The sequence below is a fragment of the Tenrec ecaudatus genome, chromosome 16, assembly GCF_050624435.1.
Source record: "Tenrec ecaudatus isolate mTenEca1 chromosome 16, mTenEca1.hap1, whole genome shotgun sequence".
Classification (NCBI taxonomy): domain Eukaryota; kingdom Metazoa; phylum Chordata; class Mammalia; order Afrosoricida; family Tenrecidae; genus Tenrec; species Tenrec ecaudatus.
In genome coordinates this window covers 87,285,635-87,301,210 of record NC_134545.1, presented here as the reverse complement: position 1 = coordinate 87,301,210, position 15,576 = coordinate 87,285,635, and the positions used below count along the sequence as shown (strand labels likewise).

The window sequence follows — 15,576 nt, the reverse complement described above, 5'->3', positions numbered from 1 at the left end:
GTGAGGAGAAAGCGGCGGCGCGGCGGCGGCGCCTTTAATCAGCAGCCGCGGGCTCGGCCCACCCGGCACTAGCGAAATAAGCGGGCGGGGGCAGGAGGGGAAGGGGCGGGGCGTTCTTTCCGGAAGTGCCCTTACCGCCACCGACGCGCCCGGCTCCTCCCCTTTTCCGTGTCTGGAGTTGGGGCTTTTCGAGAGTCCCTTAGATGAGGCTCCGCCTCTTTAAGGCGGGACGAGCCCGCGAGGCTCACGTGACCTGGCTAAGGTTGGTATATTAAACAAGGAGGGGGAGGGGTGTCCCTGCCTCTTAAAAGGGCGATGATCATTGCTGCGTAGTGGGACCAAGACTGCCCAGGGTTTGGAGTTTTTTTTCAAAACCCCTAAGCGCTTTTTCCAGAGAGGGGAGGTGTGTCAGTCTGCTCATCTAGCTAATGGATCTGAGTCAGAAATTCCATAGGTGCACAGTGAGAATTTCTGGATAACCTTAATCTTTTTTCTCCCCACCATCAGTGCTGTTATACAAGACTGACATTATATATCTTGCTTCTATTGATGAGGAAATCGGGGCTTAAAGAACAGGAAGTAATCTGCCTCAGGTCAGTGGGCCAACAAATATTTAACACAAGCCATTATGTGCTAAGCATTTTACTTGAAAAAAAAAGAAAAGAAAGAAACCCTCAAACTCAGGGCTGTCAAATCAATCCTGACTCTAGACTCTGGGAATTCAGCTGAAAAATATAACACACACACACACACACACACAAATTAAAAGGATGGTTTCTGTGATGGAGAGTAAGGGAATCAGAGAAGGGCTTTTAAAACAAGAGGGATCTGAGTGGAGACCTGAATGTTCAGGGGGAGCCCCGAAAACAGCTCCAGGCAGTGGATTCCCACTCACAGCTCCCCAAGAGAGAAAAGTCTGCCTGCGGGTCCTCCCTCAGAAGGGAAATAAATGCAAAAGCAGTGGAATGCAGAGCTTACAGTCCCAGGCCAAGAGAAGGCCCAGTGGGGAGGGAGAGTCCATTCAGACTCGGGGGGGCTAAGGGACCTGGTAGGACAGAGTAGAATTGCCCCTGTGGGTACCCAAGCCTGTAAATGTTTATGAGAACAGACAGTTCCATCTTTCTCTCTCAGGGTGGCTGATGGATTCGAATTGCTGACCGATTCCATCAGGGCTCCAGGAGAGGCAGATAGGTAGAGGGTGGTAAAAAATAAGGGGGACTGCAAACTGGCTGTCAGATTTGGTGCACACACATTTGGATTTACAGTTGGATTAGATGTGGAGTAGAGAGGAATCAACACACGAGTAATAGTGGGATTGGATGTGGCAGACCGTTTGGAACTTTAAAGGAGCCCTGGTGTTGGGTGTAGTGTGTTAGGAGTTGCACTGGAAACCACAAGGACAGCAGTTCGAAACCACACGCGGCTCTTCCTTTGGGAGACAGATGAGGCTTTATACTCCTTGGAAAGCCACAGGGACAGTTCTAGTCTGTCTCGAGGAGGACTGTGAGTCAGAATTGACTCAAAGGCATAAGTTTGAACTTTAACAGATTCCTGTGTGTTACAAAACACCCCACCCCACCCCCAACCTTTTAAAATGATTCCTCAGGTTTGGGCTTCAGCAAAGAGAGAAAGGCAGCCTTGGAGAGGGGATTGCCTTGCGGGGGTTCTAAGACGCCCTCATGGAGATGCCGAGCATGGAAAAGTGGAATGAAAGATAATAGACTTTCCCCCATCAACGTTTCATAGCCCTTGTATGAGGCTAGCGTGCAAAGAGAGGGTGGACTGGAGATACAGGTGTGGGAGTCATCGTGGATTACGTCTGACAAGTGGAGACTCAAATCCAATCTAGTTTGGCCCCCGGGTGCCTGATCCTCCCATCGCACCAGGGGCCTCTTCCCAAGACCTCTGTTTCCTTCTTTGCTGGGACTATTTCCCCCCTAGAGCCCCCAAAGCCCACTTTTTCCTCTCACTGAGCTACTTTATATAAACTTCACCTTCCCTGAGCTCTTTCAGAATGAGCCCCTTGCCCCCACCCCTAACAGCCCTCTCTATCTCCCCTCCTCTGCTTTGTTTCTCAACAGTACCCATCTTCTACGCCTTGGTTCAAATCCACCCAGAGGCATTTGGGAAGACAGAGGCATCTGACAATCAGCTTCTGAAAGGTCAGAGCCAGGAAAACCCTGGAAAGCTGCTCTCTTCTGTACACCTGGGGTCATCCAGAGTTGGAATCAACTAGATGGTACAGCAGCCAGAATGTTCCATCGAGTCTCCCCTGGTCCTGGGCCAAGTCTCTCCGCCTTGCCTCTCCTTAGGTGGCATTGAGTTGGTTCCAACCCGTAATGACCCTATGCACCATGGCAGAGCAAAACACTGCCCGGTCCTGGGTTCTCCTCACCACTGTTCCTATGGTTGAGACCTCCCCTCTTACTCTCTTTTAAATCCAGGCAGGAGGGGGCGTGGACCTAGATCTTGGACAGCTTGAGGCCCCCAAACCATCTGGTGGAAATCTACAGCTCCTAAAAAGAATCTTGGGGTTTTTGCCATCGTCCTTTCTGACTGGAAAGCTTTCCAGAGTAAAACCCCTTCTTCTTTTGCCCAGCTTGTTCTCCAGTGCCTTTAGACATCACTTCCTTCAGGAAGCCTTGTGTGGTGAGCCTCTCTTCTGGAGAGGCACCTTAACAAGGAGGTACCTTTCATAGAGATCAATGCTAATCGAGTCTTTACTAGGTGCCAGGCATTTCATGTGTATCATTTCATATAATCTTCACGAGAAAGTGAGGAGGCAAGTCTCCTCTCAGAGATTAGGAAACGGGGGCACAGGAGGTGAGCTAACCCGTCTGTGAAGTCCCACTAACAGTTAAGTCCTCAAGCTGGGGTGGGAAGGAGCACCTTCCTCTTTCATGGCTTTTCCTGGTCACTGTTTCCTTATCCGTTTCCCCCCACCGGACGCTGAGCTCTGTGGGCCTGACCCTGTGTCTAGGCCCCCAGTATACAGCAGAGGCCTGGCACACACATTTATTGAGAGAGCAAGAGAATCAAGGATTGGCTCGTCACCATTCCTGCAGTACTGGGGAGGCTGTAAGCATGCAGTTTGCCTTCCTGTGTCTTGTAACCCAGGTCCCCCATTTCTCTAGCTTTCAGGGTACTGAGTGGTGTGCAGGTAGCGGTGGGTGAGATTGGCAAAACAAAGGAGCAGTTCTCGGCTCCAGGAGGCCACTACTCTCATCAGAACACCGTTGAAGACTCAATCAGAGAAGCAGCAGGGGAGCTGTGCTCGGTCAGAGCAGAGACCATGGTGTCCACACCAACAACAGCTCCTTCCCATCCCGCCCTGAGTGCTTTCCCAAGGACTTCCTGGCAGAGGAGGGGAAAAGGGTCAGCCCCATTATGATCCTTAGGAAGGGTCCCAGAGGTGGCTGCCCCTCCTAGATAACATCCTGGCATGTCCCTGGCTCAATTCTGTTCCTTATCCTGCCCCAAGCCCCCTCCCTAACCATCCCAGCTCCTCCCCCTCTGCAGCTGCCAGCTGCTACCTCAGTGCCTGGCAGGCAGGACTGAGTCACTTCCAGCTCACATTCACCTTCTGGTCAGGCCAGTTGGGCAAAGATCCCAGGCTCCTCCACCCTATAGCCCTGGGACTTGTGGGGCCCCCCCACTTCTCAAGGCTTCTGGGTCCCCCCAGAACCACCTCTTTCCTCTCTGAAGTCCCCAAGCAGAGGAGCTGCTGCTCTGTGCTCTCTGGGGCAAGAACTTGACCCTGACTGTGGATTCCTCTCGACTAGTTACATGAAAACGACAACGAGGAAGGAACATAGTCTTGGCCACCCTGGGGTGGGTCAGCTGGGATCCAGACCTTCCAGGGACCGTTGCTTTGACTACCAGAGGGGCTGAGGGACCCCAGACAGACCTGTCCCAATGCTCCAGAGGCTAGCTATTTGTCAATGAGAGTCCAGTAGGTCACAGCGAAAAGAGGGATGAAGGCCCCATATATGGTGGGTCTGGGTCTCAGAGTCAAGAGAGGAAGGAGGGGAGAAACAGACACCCACTGATCTCCTCCCATGATGCCCAGAACCTCTGCTACCAGCCCCAGCAGAACCCCTTGGATGCATGCCTCTTGCCAGGACAGTGAATGGCCAGGCCTAGCAGGAAGGGGAAGGAATGTGTGAGGGCCAAGTGCAGCGCACAAGTTTGGGGAACCCCATCCTGCTTGGCTTATTCCCCTCACCAGACACTGGGCCGTTTCACCCACTCAGGTCCTGGAGAGCTGAGAAGGGTTTGTGAAGAGAGGAGTGGGGTGGATGACGGAGCAGAGGGTGCGTCTGTTCTCTCTCCCTCCGCGGCCATCTCCCTCAGAATCTTCCTGCTCTTTCCCCTCTTGACCTTGGAACAGTGGTTCTCAACCTTCCTCATGCTGTGACCCTTGAACACAGTTCATGTTGTGGTGACCCCCCCCCCAACCATAAAAGTATTTTCGTTGCTACTTCTTAACTGTTATTGTGCTCCTGTTATCAATCTGGTGACTCCTGTGACAGGGTTGTTCGACCCCCACTCCAAGGGGTCGTGACCCACAGGTTGAGAACTGCTGCCTTCGAGGAACTCAGAACCAGTGAGGGAGGGCCTGTCTCTGCCAAGTCACTCTGGCATGACCAAAGCATTACCAGCTGCTTGATCCTGTAGCTCGATACCCCCTTCATTGCCAACATCAGGGCTTGGGGCCCTCCCCACTCCTATGTGGATGAGTCTGCCCCCGTTTGCTGCTCTCCAACTCCAGGCAGCCGGCAAAGAGCACAGGACACAGACACTTCTGCAAATATGTTTAATGCACTTAGATTACATGGAAGAGGAGCGGGCGGGGCGGAGAGGACAGCTGAGTCACCCAAAAATCCTTACAAAAGTCCCAGGCTGACGCAGCCCCCAGGACGCGCATCGCTGCTGACATTAGAAACAAATAGAAAATTTTACAAAAGTCTGCTGGTGGCAGCGTTCAGGTTCTTGTACAAAAGGGATTTTTCTACAGGGCGCCTGACGCAACCCGAGGCCAGGTGACTCACTTGGCCGGGAGGGCCTGGCAGTCAGAGAGGACAGACAACCAGATACAAAAATAGGGTCTAGGGAGTTGGCTACAGATCTGCCCCATAGGGGCAGCGGCCTTCAGGGGCCCCCTCTGCTCCACACGCAGTCTCAAGACTGCTCTAGCCTTTGTAGACTCCATTCAAGGCGTCCCCAGTCCCCACCTTGGGGCCCTTCGTCTGGAAGGGGAGAGGAGGACAGGGAGAGGCAACAGCTCCCCAGCCAGACCTGAGACCCATACCCTTGAGATGGCAGCTGGTTCTGCCAGCTTTCCACCCACACTGGACCTGGGGGTGAGGGGCACGAGTCCCCCTTACACAACAGGTGAACACGGCAGAGGTGCCTCTTTCCAGAGGCTCCAGCACCAGCACTGGGGACCTGGAGGGGCAAGTGTTGGGGGGCCTAAGAGCCAAAGGGAGATGGGAACTGCCCTACCTCTCTGCCCCACAATGAAGGAGGAGCGCCCAGAAACCTGCAGCATGTGAACCCCCTTGCACATACTTGGGGCACTGAGCCCAGTGGCACATGCTAGGCCTAGCCCGATCATCAGTGAGAGTCTGGGTCCCAACTATGGATCCTGAGACCTCTGGGAAGGAACCGCCACCCAAAGGAAAGGAGACCAGGTGGGAGATGGGCAGGCGGCCACCGTTCCCGTCCCTCAACAGTGCACCATAGGAAGGAGGTGGAGGCCTGGCCCCAGCTGGAATCTGGCTGTAGGTGAGGCTGACCAGTCCACACAGGTCCCAATCAGCTGCCTTTCACCCATGACCCAGCTGAGCTCATAAAATGCCCTCCTCCCCCTGAGAACCAGGCAGCTCATCCTGCTGTAGGAAGCCGTTGGCAGGTCCCTGGGAGAAGACTCAAGGAGAGGTAGGTCAGGGTGGCAAGAAAAGGAGGCAAACTAATGGCATCTCCCCGTCCACAAAATGTAACCATACGAGAGCTTCAGAGGCAGGGCTGGGTGGTGGGTGGGTGGACAGGAAGTGGCCTTTTAGAAAAGTTCTCCGGGCAGTAGAAGGCACAGTTGCTGCCCGCATTGCATCAGGCCAGGGGAAGCTCCTCCTCTCTGTACCCCTCCAGCGGTATCTGCCTGGGAGAGGCTGGCCCAAGCTTGTCCCTCCTGTCCTGGAGAGCCCAGGCAAGGACCTCCTGGATCTATCACCAGCGGGCCCTGTGGCCCTGAACTGCCTGTATGTGCGCAGTGGGAGAGGCCAGGGCAGTGACAGCCCTCTGCAGGGTCCCTGGCAGACAAGATGGCTGCTTGCAGGAAGGTGGGTGTGATCTTAAAGTTGCAGTATCAGGGGGCTTAGGAGCAAGAAAGGGTCTTGCTGACCCTGGGTCCGGGGTGGGAGGCAATCCAAGAGGAACCCCATTCCCAAACCAAGGGCTTTGGAAGCTCCTGCGATCTGCAGTCTTTGGGGTGAAGGACACAGAGGAGGAGTCAGGCCAAAGAATGGGGAGGAAAGATGAGAATGAAAAGGATGCAGGGTGCGTGGGAGGGGGACAGTGCGGTGCTTACAAAACCAAAGGGAGGGATCCATTGCTGCCGCTGCTTTAGGAGTCAGTCTGAGGTTGGCAGGCCCAGGAGCCTGGGAAATAGGATGGAGGTGACCAGAAAGCTGAGACCCAGGCCCTGAGCGGCAAGAGGGGGCAGTCTGTAAGGGACAAGGCCTCACGCTCTCCCAGGTGGACCTGGTTGGGTGACAAAGCCAGAAAAGGAGGCAGATGACCCTCGGGAGAAGTCCTAGTTCACGGGAGAAGTAGACCCCCTTCCTGGCCCCAGCTGCATGGGGCTCAAGGCTACAAGGGGGAGTGTGTCTCAGGACACACAGCACCCCCTGCCCCCCCCCCCGCCCCCGCGGCCCTGAGTTCACTCTGCGAAGAGGAGGCGGGCTCTTGCAGGCCGGGGCTGCCCAGTATGTGCCAGGCACCTTTTCTCCTGTGGTGCTGGTCTCTGTCCTCGGAAAGGTTAAAATTCACCTGGGAATAAAGTTCTTTTTTTTTTTTTAAACATTATATACAAAGCTTCCGGACATCTCTGCAGAGCAGTAAGACATCATCCAGTTTCTGAAAAATAAAATAAGGATGAAGAAGACCAAGCACACTGGGAGGCACTGTTCTGTGGCCAGCGGCGCCGTACTCCCATGGCTCTGGAGCTGAGTGAGGCCGAGCCACAGCCGTGCCTGGCCCGTGGACCCCTTCCTCCCGGCAGGGGCAGGTGAGGGGGTCACCTGTCTGAACCCAGGGGGCACATCGAGGGTGCAGTTTCAAATCACAAACCAGATCCTGGTGCTGCAGCAAGACCCACTCACGGGCCAGCAGGGTCGTGGCTTGGCTGGCTGCGTGGAAGCAGCCCCGGAGCGGGAGGTCGGCAGGGCCGGCGGCCTGGGTCCGGCACCCACCGGACTGCACAGTCATCCTCATACGTCTCCTTTTATTTTCGAGCCTCTCAGTTCTGCTGCTGTTGCACTGAAGTCACTGGGGAGCGGCTGGGCCCCCGAGGCCCCGTAGGGCCCCGCCCCGGCTAGTGCAGCGGGCTGTCAAACACCACATCAGGCAGGATGGAGACCTTCAGCTTCTTCTCAGGCCAGCTGTACTCTTTTGGAAGTTTGGCCTGCGGAGGGGGAGACAAGGTTAGCAGAAAGCTGCAAGAGGATAGCAGGCCGGAGGCACACGTCCGCCTCCTCGGGCAAGGCCCCTGGCCCAGACCCAGGCCTTCCTCTGCCCAGGTGTGCTGGGGGGCAAGACAAGCCGCGGGGTTGCTGGGCTTTGGTCATTCCCAACGCTCGGCCCAGTTGGGCAGCCGGGGCTAAGCTGCTGTAGTTGCTGACCCTGGCAGCCCCGCACCCTGACAATCATTAACCAGGGCTGGAGGAGGCCTGTTTTCTAACTCTTTCTTGACTCTGCTGACCTCCTCTCCTCTCACTTCCTTGGTTCTGCCTCCGGCCACAAGCATGTAAGGAATCTGCTCCCGGAGGCCCCTGGCGCTGGAGGATGGGGGCTGGAGGATGGAGGGGGAGGCTGCCTGTGCTACAGGGAAGTGGCTTGAGGTCTGGGACCCTGTGGTCCTGCCCGGGCCATGGCCTCTCTTTCTGAGGCTGCTGTGGGAAGGATCCTGGAACTTGTGGCCTTTGCCAAAGGGTCCAAAGGGAAGGGGGTCCTGGCTTAGCCCCAGAGTCAGTTCCACAATGTGGATTCTGAGGGGTGGGGGTGGGGAGGAGAGCAACTTCTAGCCTGCTCCCTTGGACTCCTTCTCAGCCAAGGCCACCAGCTTGAAGGGTCTTCCTGCCCCAGCCCAGGAATCATCGCTTTGCCTATAGCAGTGGTTCTCAACCTTCCTAATGCCTCGACCCTTTAATACAGTTCCTCATGTTGGGGTGATCCCCAAGCATAAAATTATTTTCGTTGCTACTTCATCACTGTCATTTTGCTACTGTGGTGAATTGTCATGTCAATATCTGATATGCAGGATGTATTTTCATTGTTACAAATTGAACATAATTTAAAATAATTAAAGCATACTGATTAATCACAAAACAATATGTAAGTTTATATTGTGAAATATTGATGTGTTTTCTGATGGTCTTCGGTGACCCCTGTGAAAGAGTCATTCGCCCCCCCTGTCGAGACCCACAGGTTGAGACCTGCTGGCCTATAGTGTGGGCTCTCCCACTGGCGCAGGAACTGCTGGCCTGGCCGAAGGGTGGGGTGCGGCTGCCCTACTGGGCTCCCCTGCACCATGTGGCTTGGCACACAGCTGGTGCCCCTGGGCTGGGACAGCTACTGGAGTGCAGATACAAGGTTTGTGTTTTGTGTCTCCCAGTTTCTCAGGGATGAGCAAGGAGTCATGTCCAGGCTGAAGGGGAGAGACCAGACCAGTGGTGGCTGGGCTACAAGTGGGCAGGCCTGGAACTTCCTGCTGGCTCCCTCCCTCTGACAGGGACTGGCCATGCCAGAACCCAATTGGTGAGTGAGGCAGGGTGTGGGGGACAGCTTCTGGACAGGGATGGGGGAAGAAGTCATTTTCAGTGACCTACTTTCTTGAGCTCCCCCTGGCTCTCCTGCCCGGGCTGGACCCCCCCCCCCCCCGTCCCCTCAACACCCAGGCTCAAAGCAGTGGTCTGGCACAGCGCCATCTCACGGTGACAGACCTCTCCGGAAGCGGTTCTGGGCAGCTGGCTCTGGCAGGGCTACATGGGGAGCTGGGCCTCAAGTGAGGAGCCTGGTGGGGGCTGAGGGGCTGGCACCAGGGCTGCTACAGGCTGGGTGCTGGGTGCCTGCTTGGTGAATGCATGGATGAATGACTTTATCAAGTGGCATCCCACAGGACAGAGGGGACACTAGCCTCTTAGGGCTGGCCTCAGGCTCTGGGGAGTTCCTGTTCCTTGGGAGACCAGGTCCGCCCCACCCCGCCCTGCTCTGCCTCACTCTCCCTGAGCCCCTCTCAGCCTCTTCACTGGCAGGGGCCTGTGGGTGCCAGCACCAGTTCTATTGGGCCCTGGGAGGTGAAGGAGTGTCTCTCAAACAGATCCAGACAGAAAGGGCAAGGGAAGGGTCTGTCTCTGCCTTGGGAGTGGGGTGAGGGTGGGGGTGGCATGGCGGGGGCCTTTCTAGCATGGGGGCTAGCTTGTGAGGTTCCACTAATCCACCAGGGCTTGAAAGCGACAAAGGTGCAGATCCCACTGGGGCATTGGTGAGCAGCAGGCTGGGGGAGGGGAAGGGACTTTCCAGAATGAGGTAAGTCCCTGCAAATGAGGATGCTGGGAACAAGGAAGCAAAACAAAGGGGATTATGGACTCTGTTCATGTGCCCCAGAGGGGTGGCCGGCCATGGGGGGATGGGGTGCGGCTTAAGCCCCACCTGCCTGCCACAGCCTCTGGCTGTGATCTCAGGCTGGGAAGAGGCTAGGAGGGAGGGGAAGGGTAACTGATTCCTGGGTGGCCCTAAGCAAGAGAGGAGTCCCTCGCTGCCCACCAGAACTGCCCAGTGGAATGTTCTCTGGCAGCAGACATGGGCTTTCTGTTCAGAACTTGCCAGAGAACACAGTGACGAGGGGGTGGAACTCTCGCTAGCCTGAAGTCCTGGCTGCCTCTGCAGTTAGGTTCTCAGAGGTTGGCAATTCCACTTGCTGAATGTCCTTACAGGGGCTGTGGGCTGTGGGCCGGGGCCGGGAGCTGTGGGGTGATCTGGCATCTCTGCAGCGCGAGGGGGGGGGTGTCTCCTCCCCAACTGGTCCCCTGGGGGGACCTCAGAGAGGCACCCGCTGCAGCCACCCTACCCCACCCCCACTCACGCATGCACACATGCACACGCACGCACAGACGTGCACAGGCTCCTGGAGACTGGAGCCCACTGTCAGAGAGAATCAAACAGGCTTACTTCCTCTGGAGAAGTCAAATCTTCTAAGTCCTCCAGCATTTTCTCTACAAACTCTTCAGTCAACAGAATCTGGGAAGGAGGCACAAGGCAGGCTTTTATTTTATTTTTTTTAAGACATGGGCTGCCAAGCTAGGGCTCTTTCTTCTGGGCTCAGAGGGGGTCTGAGCCCCCCGTAGTGATAAGTGGTGACGGGTCCAGGGGTAGGCACAAGGGTTGGCTTCTCCCCGCACCCGCTCCTGCCCCTGTACTTGGACTCCCCTCCTCAATATCAGAGGCCTGGGGCAGGGGGAGAAACCTGGGGGGGCGGGCGCAGGGGGCACAGGCCCTATAACGGAGCCAGAAATGAAGACGCCTAAAAGAAAAACCGGGCAGTCTCCTGGCTGGCAATCCTGCTGCTTGCTGTGTCATGGTGGAGGGGAGCAGAAAATCTGGGGGTAGAGGTGGGGCAGAGAACAGCTGCCGCCAACTCCCTCCTGGCCCCACGGGCTCCCAGGTCCTCCCCAGCCACTTAGTAGGACAAAAGGAATCTGTTTGGATTTGGGATGCCAGCCCCATCTGGAATTTGGAAATGGCCCCAAAGGTACATCCACAAATGTGTAGGCCGGTCATGTGGGAGGCCGGGGACACACCGCCCTCAGTTTACAGATGGGAAAGGGACCCTCCATTCCCACTCCCACTCCACCCGCCTCCTATCCTCACTGGCCCCACTCGGTGGCTGCTGAGTTATTCCCGGGTGCCCTGCTTCACTCCTCACCCAAGGCTGGCTCTGCCACTTGGTTTCTCTGGTCTGACTTCTCCACACTTCCCAGTGATAGCTTGGGCAGTCTGAGCCCATTATTCAGGGGTGCTGCCAGCCAGGCCCCCTCAGTCCCTGAGGGGCTTTCACAGCCAAGGGGAAGGTGCAACTGCTCTCTCTAAAGTCTAGACTCTCAGGGTCCTTTCTCCGCAGGGTCTGCTTGGCCAGGGTGCCCTGGCTTCCTCTGCGGGCCCCGGAGCACCCTGTGTGGATATAGAGACATGGACAAAGGGGAGGGCTCCTGGGAGGAAAACCCTTCCTGTGAGAAGGATGGAAATCTAGAATTTAAGAAAAAATACCCAGTAGATTTCCCCTAGTAGGTGCCCACTCTGATAAGCTCCCCTGGAAACCACAGAAGAGCTGGCATTCCAAACAGGATTGGCTCCTGGGACACAGAGACTTGGCAGAGAAAGGAGAGCAGACAAGCAGGGTCACTGGGGAACTCAGGGGATGGAAGGCTTCAGAGAAAAGGGGATGGATGGGCTGGGGCAGGGAGGGAGTGGACCACCACCACCCTGGCATTCGCATCTTCTCTCGGTCAGCCCTCCTGATGGAAGAGGGCCAAGGCCCAGAGAGGTTAGGGAACTTGCCGAATATCACGAGACAAGACCACACTGCTGTCATGCGAGGGCACCAAACCTAAGAACTGCTTTCAAATCCTGGACTCGGAGTCCCAAGTTATTTACTCACTGACGCATTTTCCCCTTAGGTCTCAGAAGCATTCCCCAGACCTCTGCTAGGCCTGGCCCTGGGTGGAGCTCTGGGAATGCAGGCAGGGAGGTAGCCTCTCCTCCATCCTTCTCTCCCCCCAGCCCCGCCCCCAACCTGTACACTTGCCACCTCTGCCTACTCCCCCAGCAAAAGTCCAGAGTTTCCAGTGATCACAGGTCTGTGTGCGCGGCATAAAAGTCACATTCATATTGTTGGCGTTTCTGGGGCTTCTTGCGATTTCTGCAAATGCTAGCACAAACACAAGCATACCTCAAACCCAGTGATGTTACAATGGCTCCAGTGGGGCGGGCGGGGCAGATTTGAGCCCACACAGACTTTGGAGGGCGGGGCTTTCTGCGGGAGGTAAACAGGTCTAACTGTCACTGTGATGGTTGCGAGTTGAGGTGAGGCAGGAGGCGAGAAGAGTCAGGCAGAGGGGGAGAGGCTAGAGGGACTACGGGCCACCCAGGGAGCTTCTCTGAGGAGCGTGTGGACGAGGGTCTGGTCCTGGTGCTGGGGGGGAGCGGGCAGCAGTGCATCCAGCAGGCTCAGGACCTTCAGTGAGGGGCTGCCTTTGCAGTCAGTTAGCGGAAGGGTGGCAAGAACCACCCCCCCCCAAAAAAAACCCACAAAGAAAAACAAAAAAAGGGGACAAATCCCAGTGGCTCTGACTTTTTACACCTCTTTGCCTCCTCAATTTTCACTTTTGGTGACTTGCTGGGTCCTGCTGGAAACTGCATTATTTTTTAAAAGATTAAAGGGGGGAAATTATACATGAGGACTGCGTGATATTAAGGATGACATTCCCTGCAAAGCAACACGACAGACTGTCATAGCTCCAGGCACCTAATTTAATTTCCTTTGGGAGCTAAACCTTAGAAGCTGGGATTGAACAAACAGGCCCTGTTCTTTGTATATTTCAGACCTGGAGCTGAGCATGCTAACAGATCCCAACAACAGGGCAGGAGACAGACAGCTCCGGAGCTCTCGTGAGGAACAGACTCACTGTTGTGATGCAGCTGTGGGAAAAGCCCTTGCTCACTCGGGAGGCCTGGTGCTCCTGGAACTCACTGGGTCCCCACGGAGTTCGCAGCCGGGCTCTGCCACAGATAGAGTCTGCTCATGGTCACGGCAGGAGTAAAGGCAGCGGCAAAAACAGCAGGCTCTGGGGCCTCCCCAGGCACCGTGAGAGCCCCCCTCCCCCAGTCATTTCACTAGGTCCTCCCCAAGACGCTGCAGGGAGGGAGGCAATCTCTCCTAGTTGCAGGTGAAGAGGAATCAAGAGATGACTCTGGACCACAGGCACAGCGGTCTGGCTGCATAGTGGGGTGGGGGCCCTTTTCCTGCTCCCAACTCCAGAAGTCTGCCTCCTCGGGACTTGACCCCTCTCTCTTCTCTGTGGGGAGGGTCAGGGGCTCACCACTGCTCTATAAAGCTGTGATCCCCACCCCAAGTAGTCACAGGCCTCCTGGCTACCTGTTCAACTAAGAGGGTCTCTGTGGGGCTGCAGTTCCAAGCCTCCCAGCCAGCCAGCTGCTTCACACCCACACTGGCCATGTGGAAAGGCCAGAGAGCCATGCTCGAGATGCCTTCCCGTGAGGGCGTTGGGCCAAATTCCCAGGCTGGTACAGATGCAGACATAAGACAACTGACCTGTGCTCTGGATAAACAGCAGTAGAAACAATAATGATTATGAGGAAGACAGGCACGCTCTCCAGGAGCCAGGTGTGATATCTTATTTTGTTATCCCAAGTAAGGTGCACACACAGCCCTTGGAGGGAGGAGACCCTTTAGTGAGAGAGACACACTTCTAACACCTGGAGACACTTGGTAAAGTGTGCAGACGCTGGGCCACAGCAGCGTGTGTGCCTGGGTGCACGGTGGTCTCTTCCTGGGTGATGGCCACCCTCCCTCTGCAGGCAGGTCACTTCCCACCCAGAGTGACCTCCTAACACAGCAGAGAACTGCTCCAAAGGGTTTCTGGAGGTGTCAGTGATGGCCTCATCATTCTCCCTAAGGGTGGCTGGTGGGTTTGAACTGCTGGCCTTGAGCTTAGCAGTCCAGAGCATTAGCCACTGTACCAACAGCTCTGTCCTGTCACGGAGGGGTCACTGAGTTGGAGAAGGGACTGAATGGCCCACAAAAACAAATAACAAGGCTCTATCCCGACCGGAATCAGACTGGTGGCCCAGACCACGGCACCCGCACTGGGTGCCCCACTGCCGCCTAACAAGGCTGTGGATCTTTGCTGACTCCAGTGGGCTCATACCACGTGCCTACGCCAGCCTGGCTGAGTGGTGGTGAGGGAGGATTGTCAGCAACCTCCCCGTTGCCCAGGCCCCGACAAGTTCCAGAAGGGAACCCGAAAAGTGATCTTCCGTCAGCACCTGCCCTGGGCAGGCCCGGCTGGGCTGCAGAGCAGGAGCCCCGCAGCTGAGATGTGACACCAATTCAAACGCCTGTGGTCAATGTCAGTCCCAGGTCTGCAAACAGAGCTGACAATGCCTGCTCCTTCCCCTTGCGATGGACAGTCCATGCTTTGTCCAGGGCCTTGTTTGCTCTGCGAGTTGACACGTTACTCTTGCTTCCCACCGAGGAGGAGGAGCTTAGCTTTGTATCCCTCCCTTTCCTTCTCTCGGGGAAGGAAGTGTGCTGTGTACAGTGGGGGTGGGGGGCATGGGGGGGTGTTGCCAAGGAGCTGCTCTGACACCCAGGTGGCAGTGGAGGCAGCAGGACGCCTGTCTGCATCCCTTCCCTCCAACATGCCAGAGAAAAACCAGAGGGCGGCTTGTCCAGCCTACAGATCCCCCAGGCTCAGGGCAGGGACCTGTGTGTAGGTACCAGCTGTGGCATGGTGGAGCCTGCCCTGCCAGGGGAGGCCTCACTCATTTCCTGCTCTCAGTGGGTGGCAGGCAGTTGGCTTTGGTGGCCAGAAACAGGTTCAGACTCCTGCTCTGGCTGGGCTGCTGGCTGCTGAGGACACAGTGGGGTGGCATCATCTCTGCACTCTGCACGCCCTCATGGGGTGCAGTCCCAGGTCAGCCTGGGTGGCACAGGTGGCCAGGTTCACCGGTGGAAGGAGAAAGGCACCAAAGCGAGCTGCCCCGGGACTGGGCCAGGAATTCCCAAGTCATCCTCCAGGCAGCATCCAGCTGGGTGGGTGGGGAAGGCGGGCCTTGTCCAGGGGCAAGTGGTGAGTCAGCGGCTGCACTGGGAGGAGAGCCCACCAGAGTAGTGGCTGGGTTTCCTCTCCCAAGGCGGAGCCTCTCATCAGGGCTGGCAGAGAATGGCTGAGGATGGGGGTGCCACCTGGGTGAGCTATCAGACACCAGGCAGCATCTTGGGCTTAAAAAAAAAAATCTATTTGGTGATGTGACCTCTGGGGCAAAGCCCGCTCCCCCTTCCGACCAGCCTTAGCTGGGAACAGATGAGTGCCTCAGCTTCAGCAGGCCAGCCAGGCTCCCGCTTGGGGACTTACAGCCCCCCCCTCCCCCCCCCCCCCCCCCCCCCCGTGTTGACAGACTTGAGGAAAGCCACTGGGGTGAGGGAATGTGGGGGAAAGACGGGCTGGGGAGGGGGCAGGGTACCAAAGAGGACCTTGGCAGGCCTCCCACCCAGGG

At 56.4% G+C, this 15,576-nt stretch overlaps 1 protein-coding gene across 2 annotated transcripts in view; it reads right to left on the bottom strand.

The window, feature by feature from the left end:
* Nucleotides 1-7,062: 7,062 nt before the first annotated feature.
* The window catches only part of SUFU (SUFU negative regulator of hedgehog signaling), a 112,996-nt gene continuing 104,482 nt past the window's right edge, over nucleotides 7,063-15,576 (bottom strand). For both annotated transcript variants that reach the window (XM_075533384.1, XM_075533385.1), the window contains exons 11-12: nucleotides 10,450-10,518; nucleotides 7,063-7,684 (exon numbers count right to left, since the gene is read on the bottom strand). In XM_075533384.1, coding sequence (XP_075389499.1) covers nucleotides 7,595-7,684; nucleotides 10,450-10,518 — 159 coding nt within the window. In that variant the 3' untranslated portion in view covers nucleotides 7,063-7,594. The remainder of the gene's footprint in view (nucleotides 7,685-10,449; nucleotides 10,519-15,576) is intronic.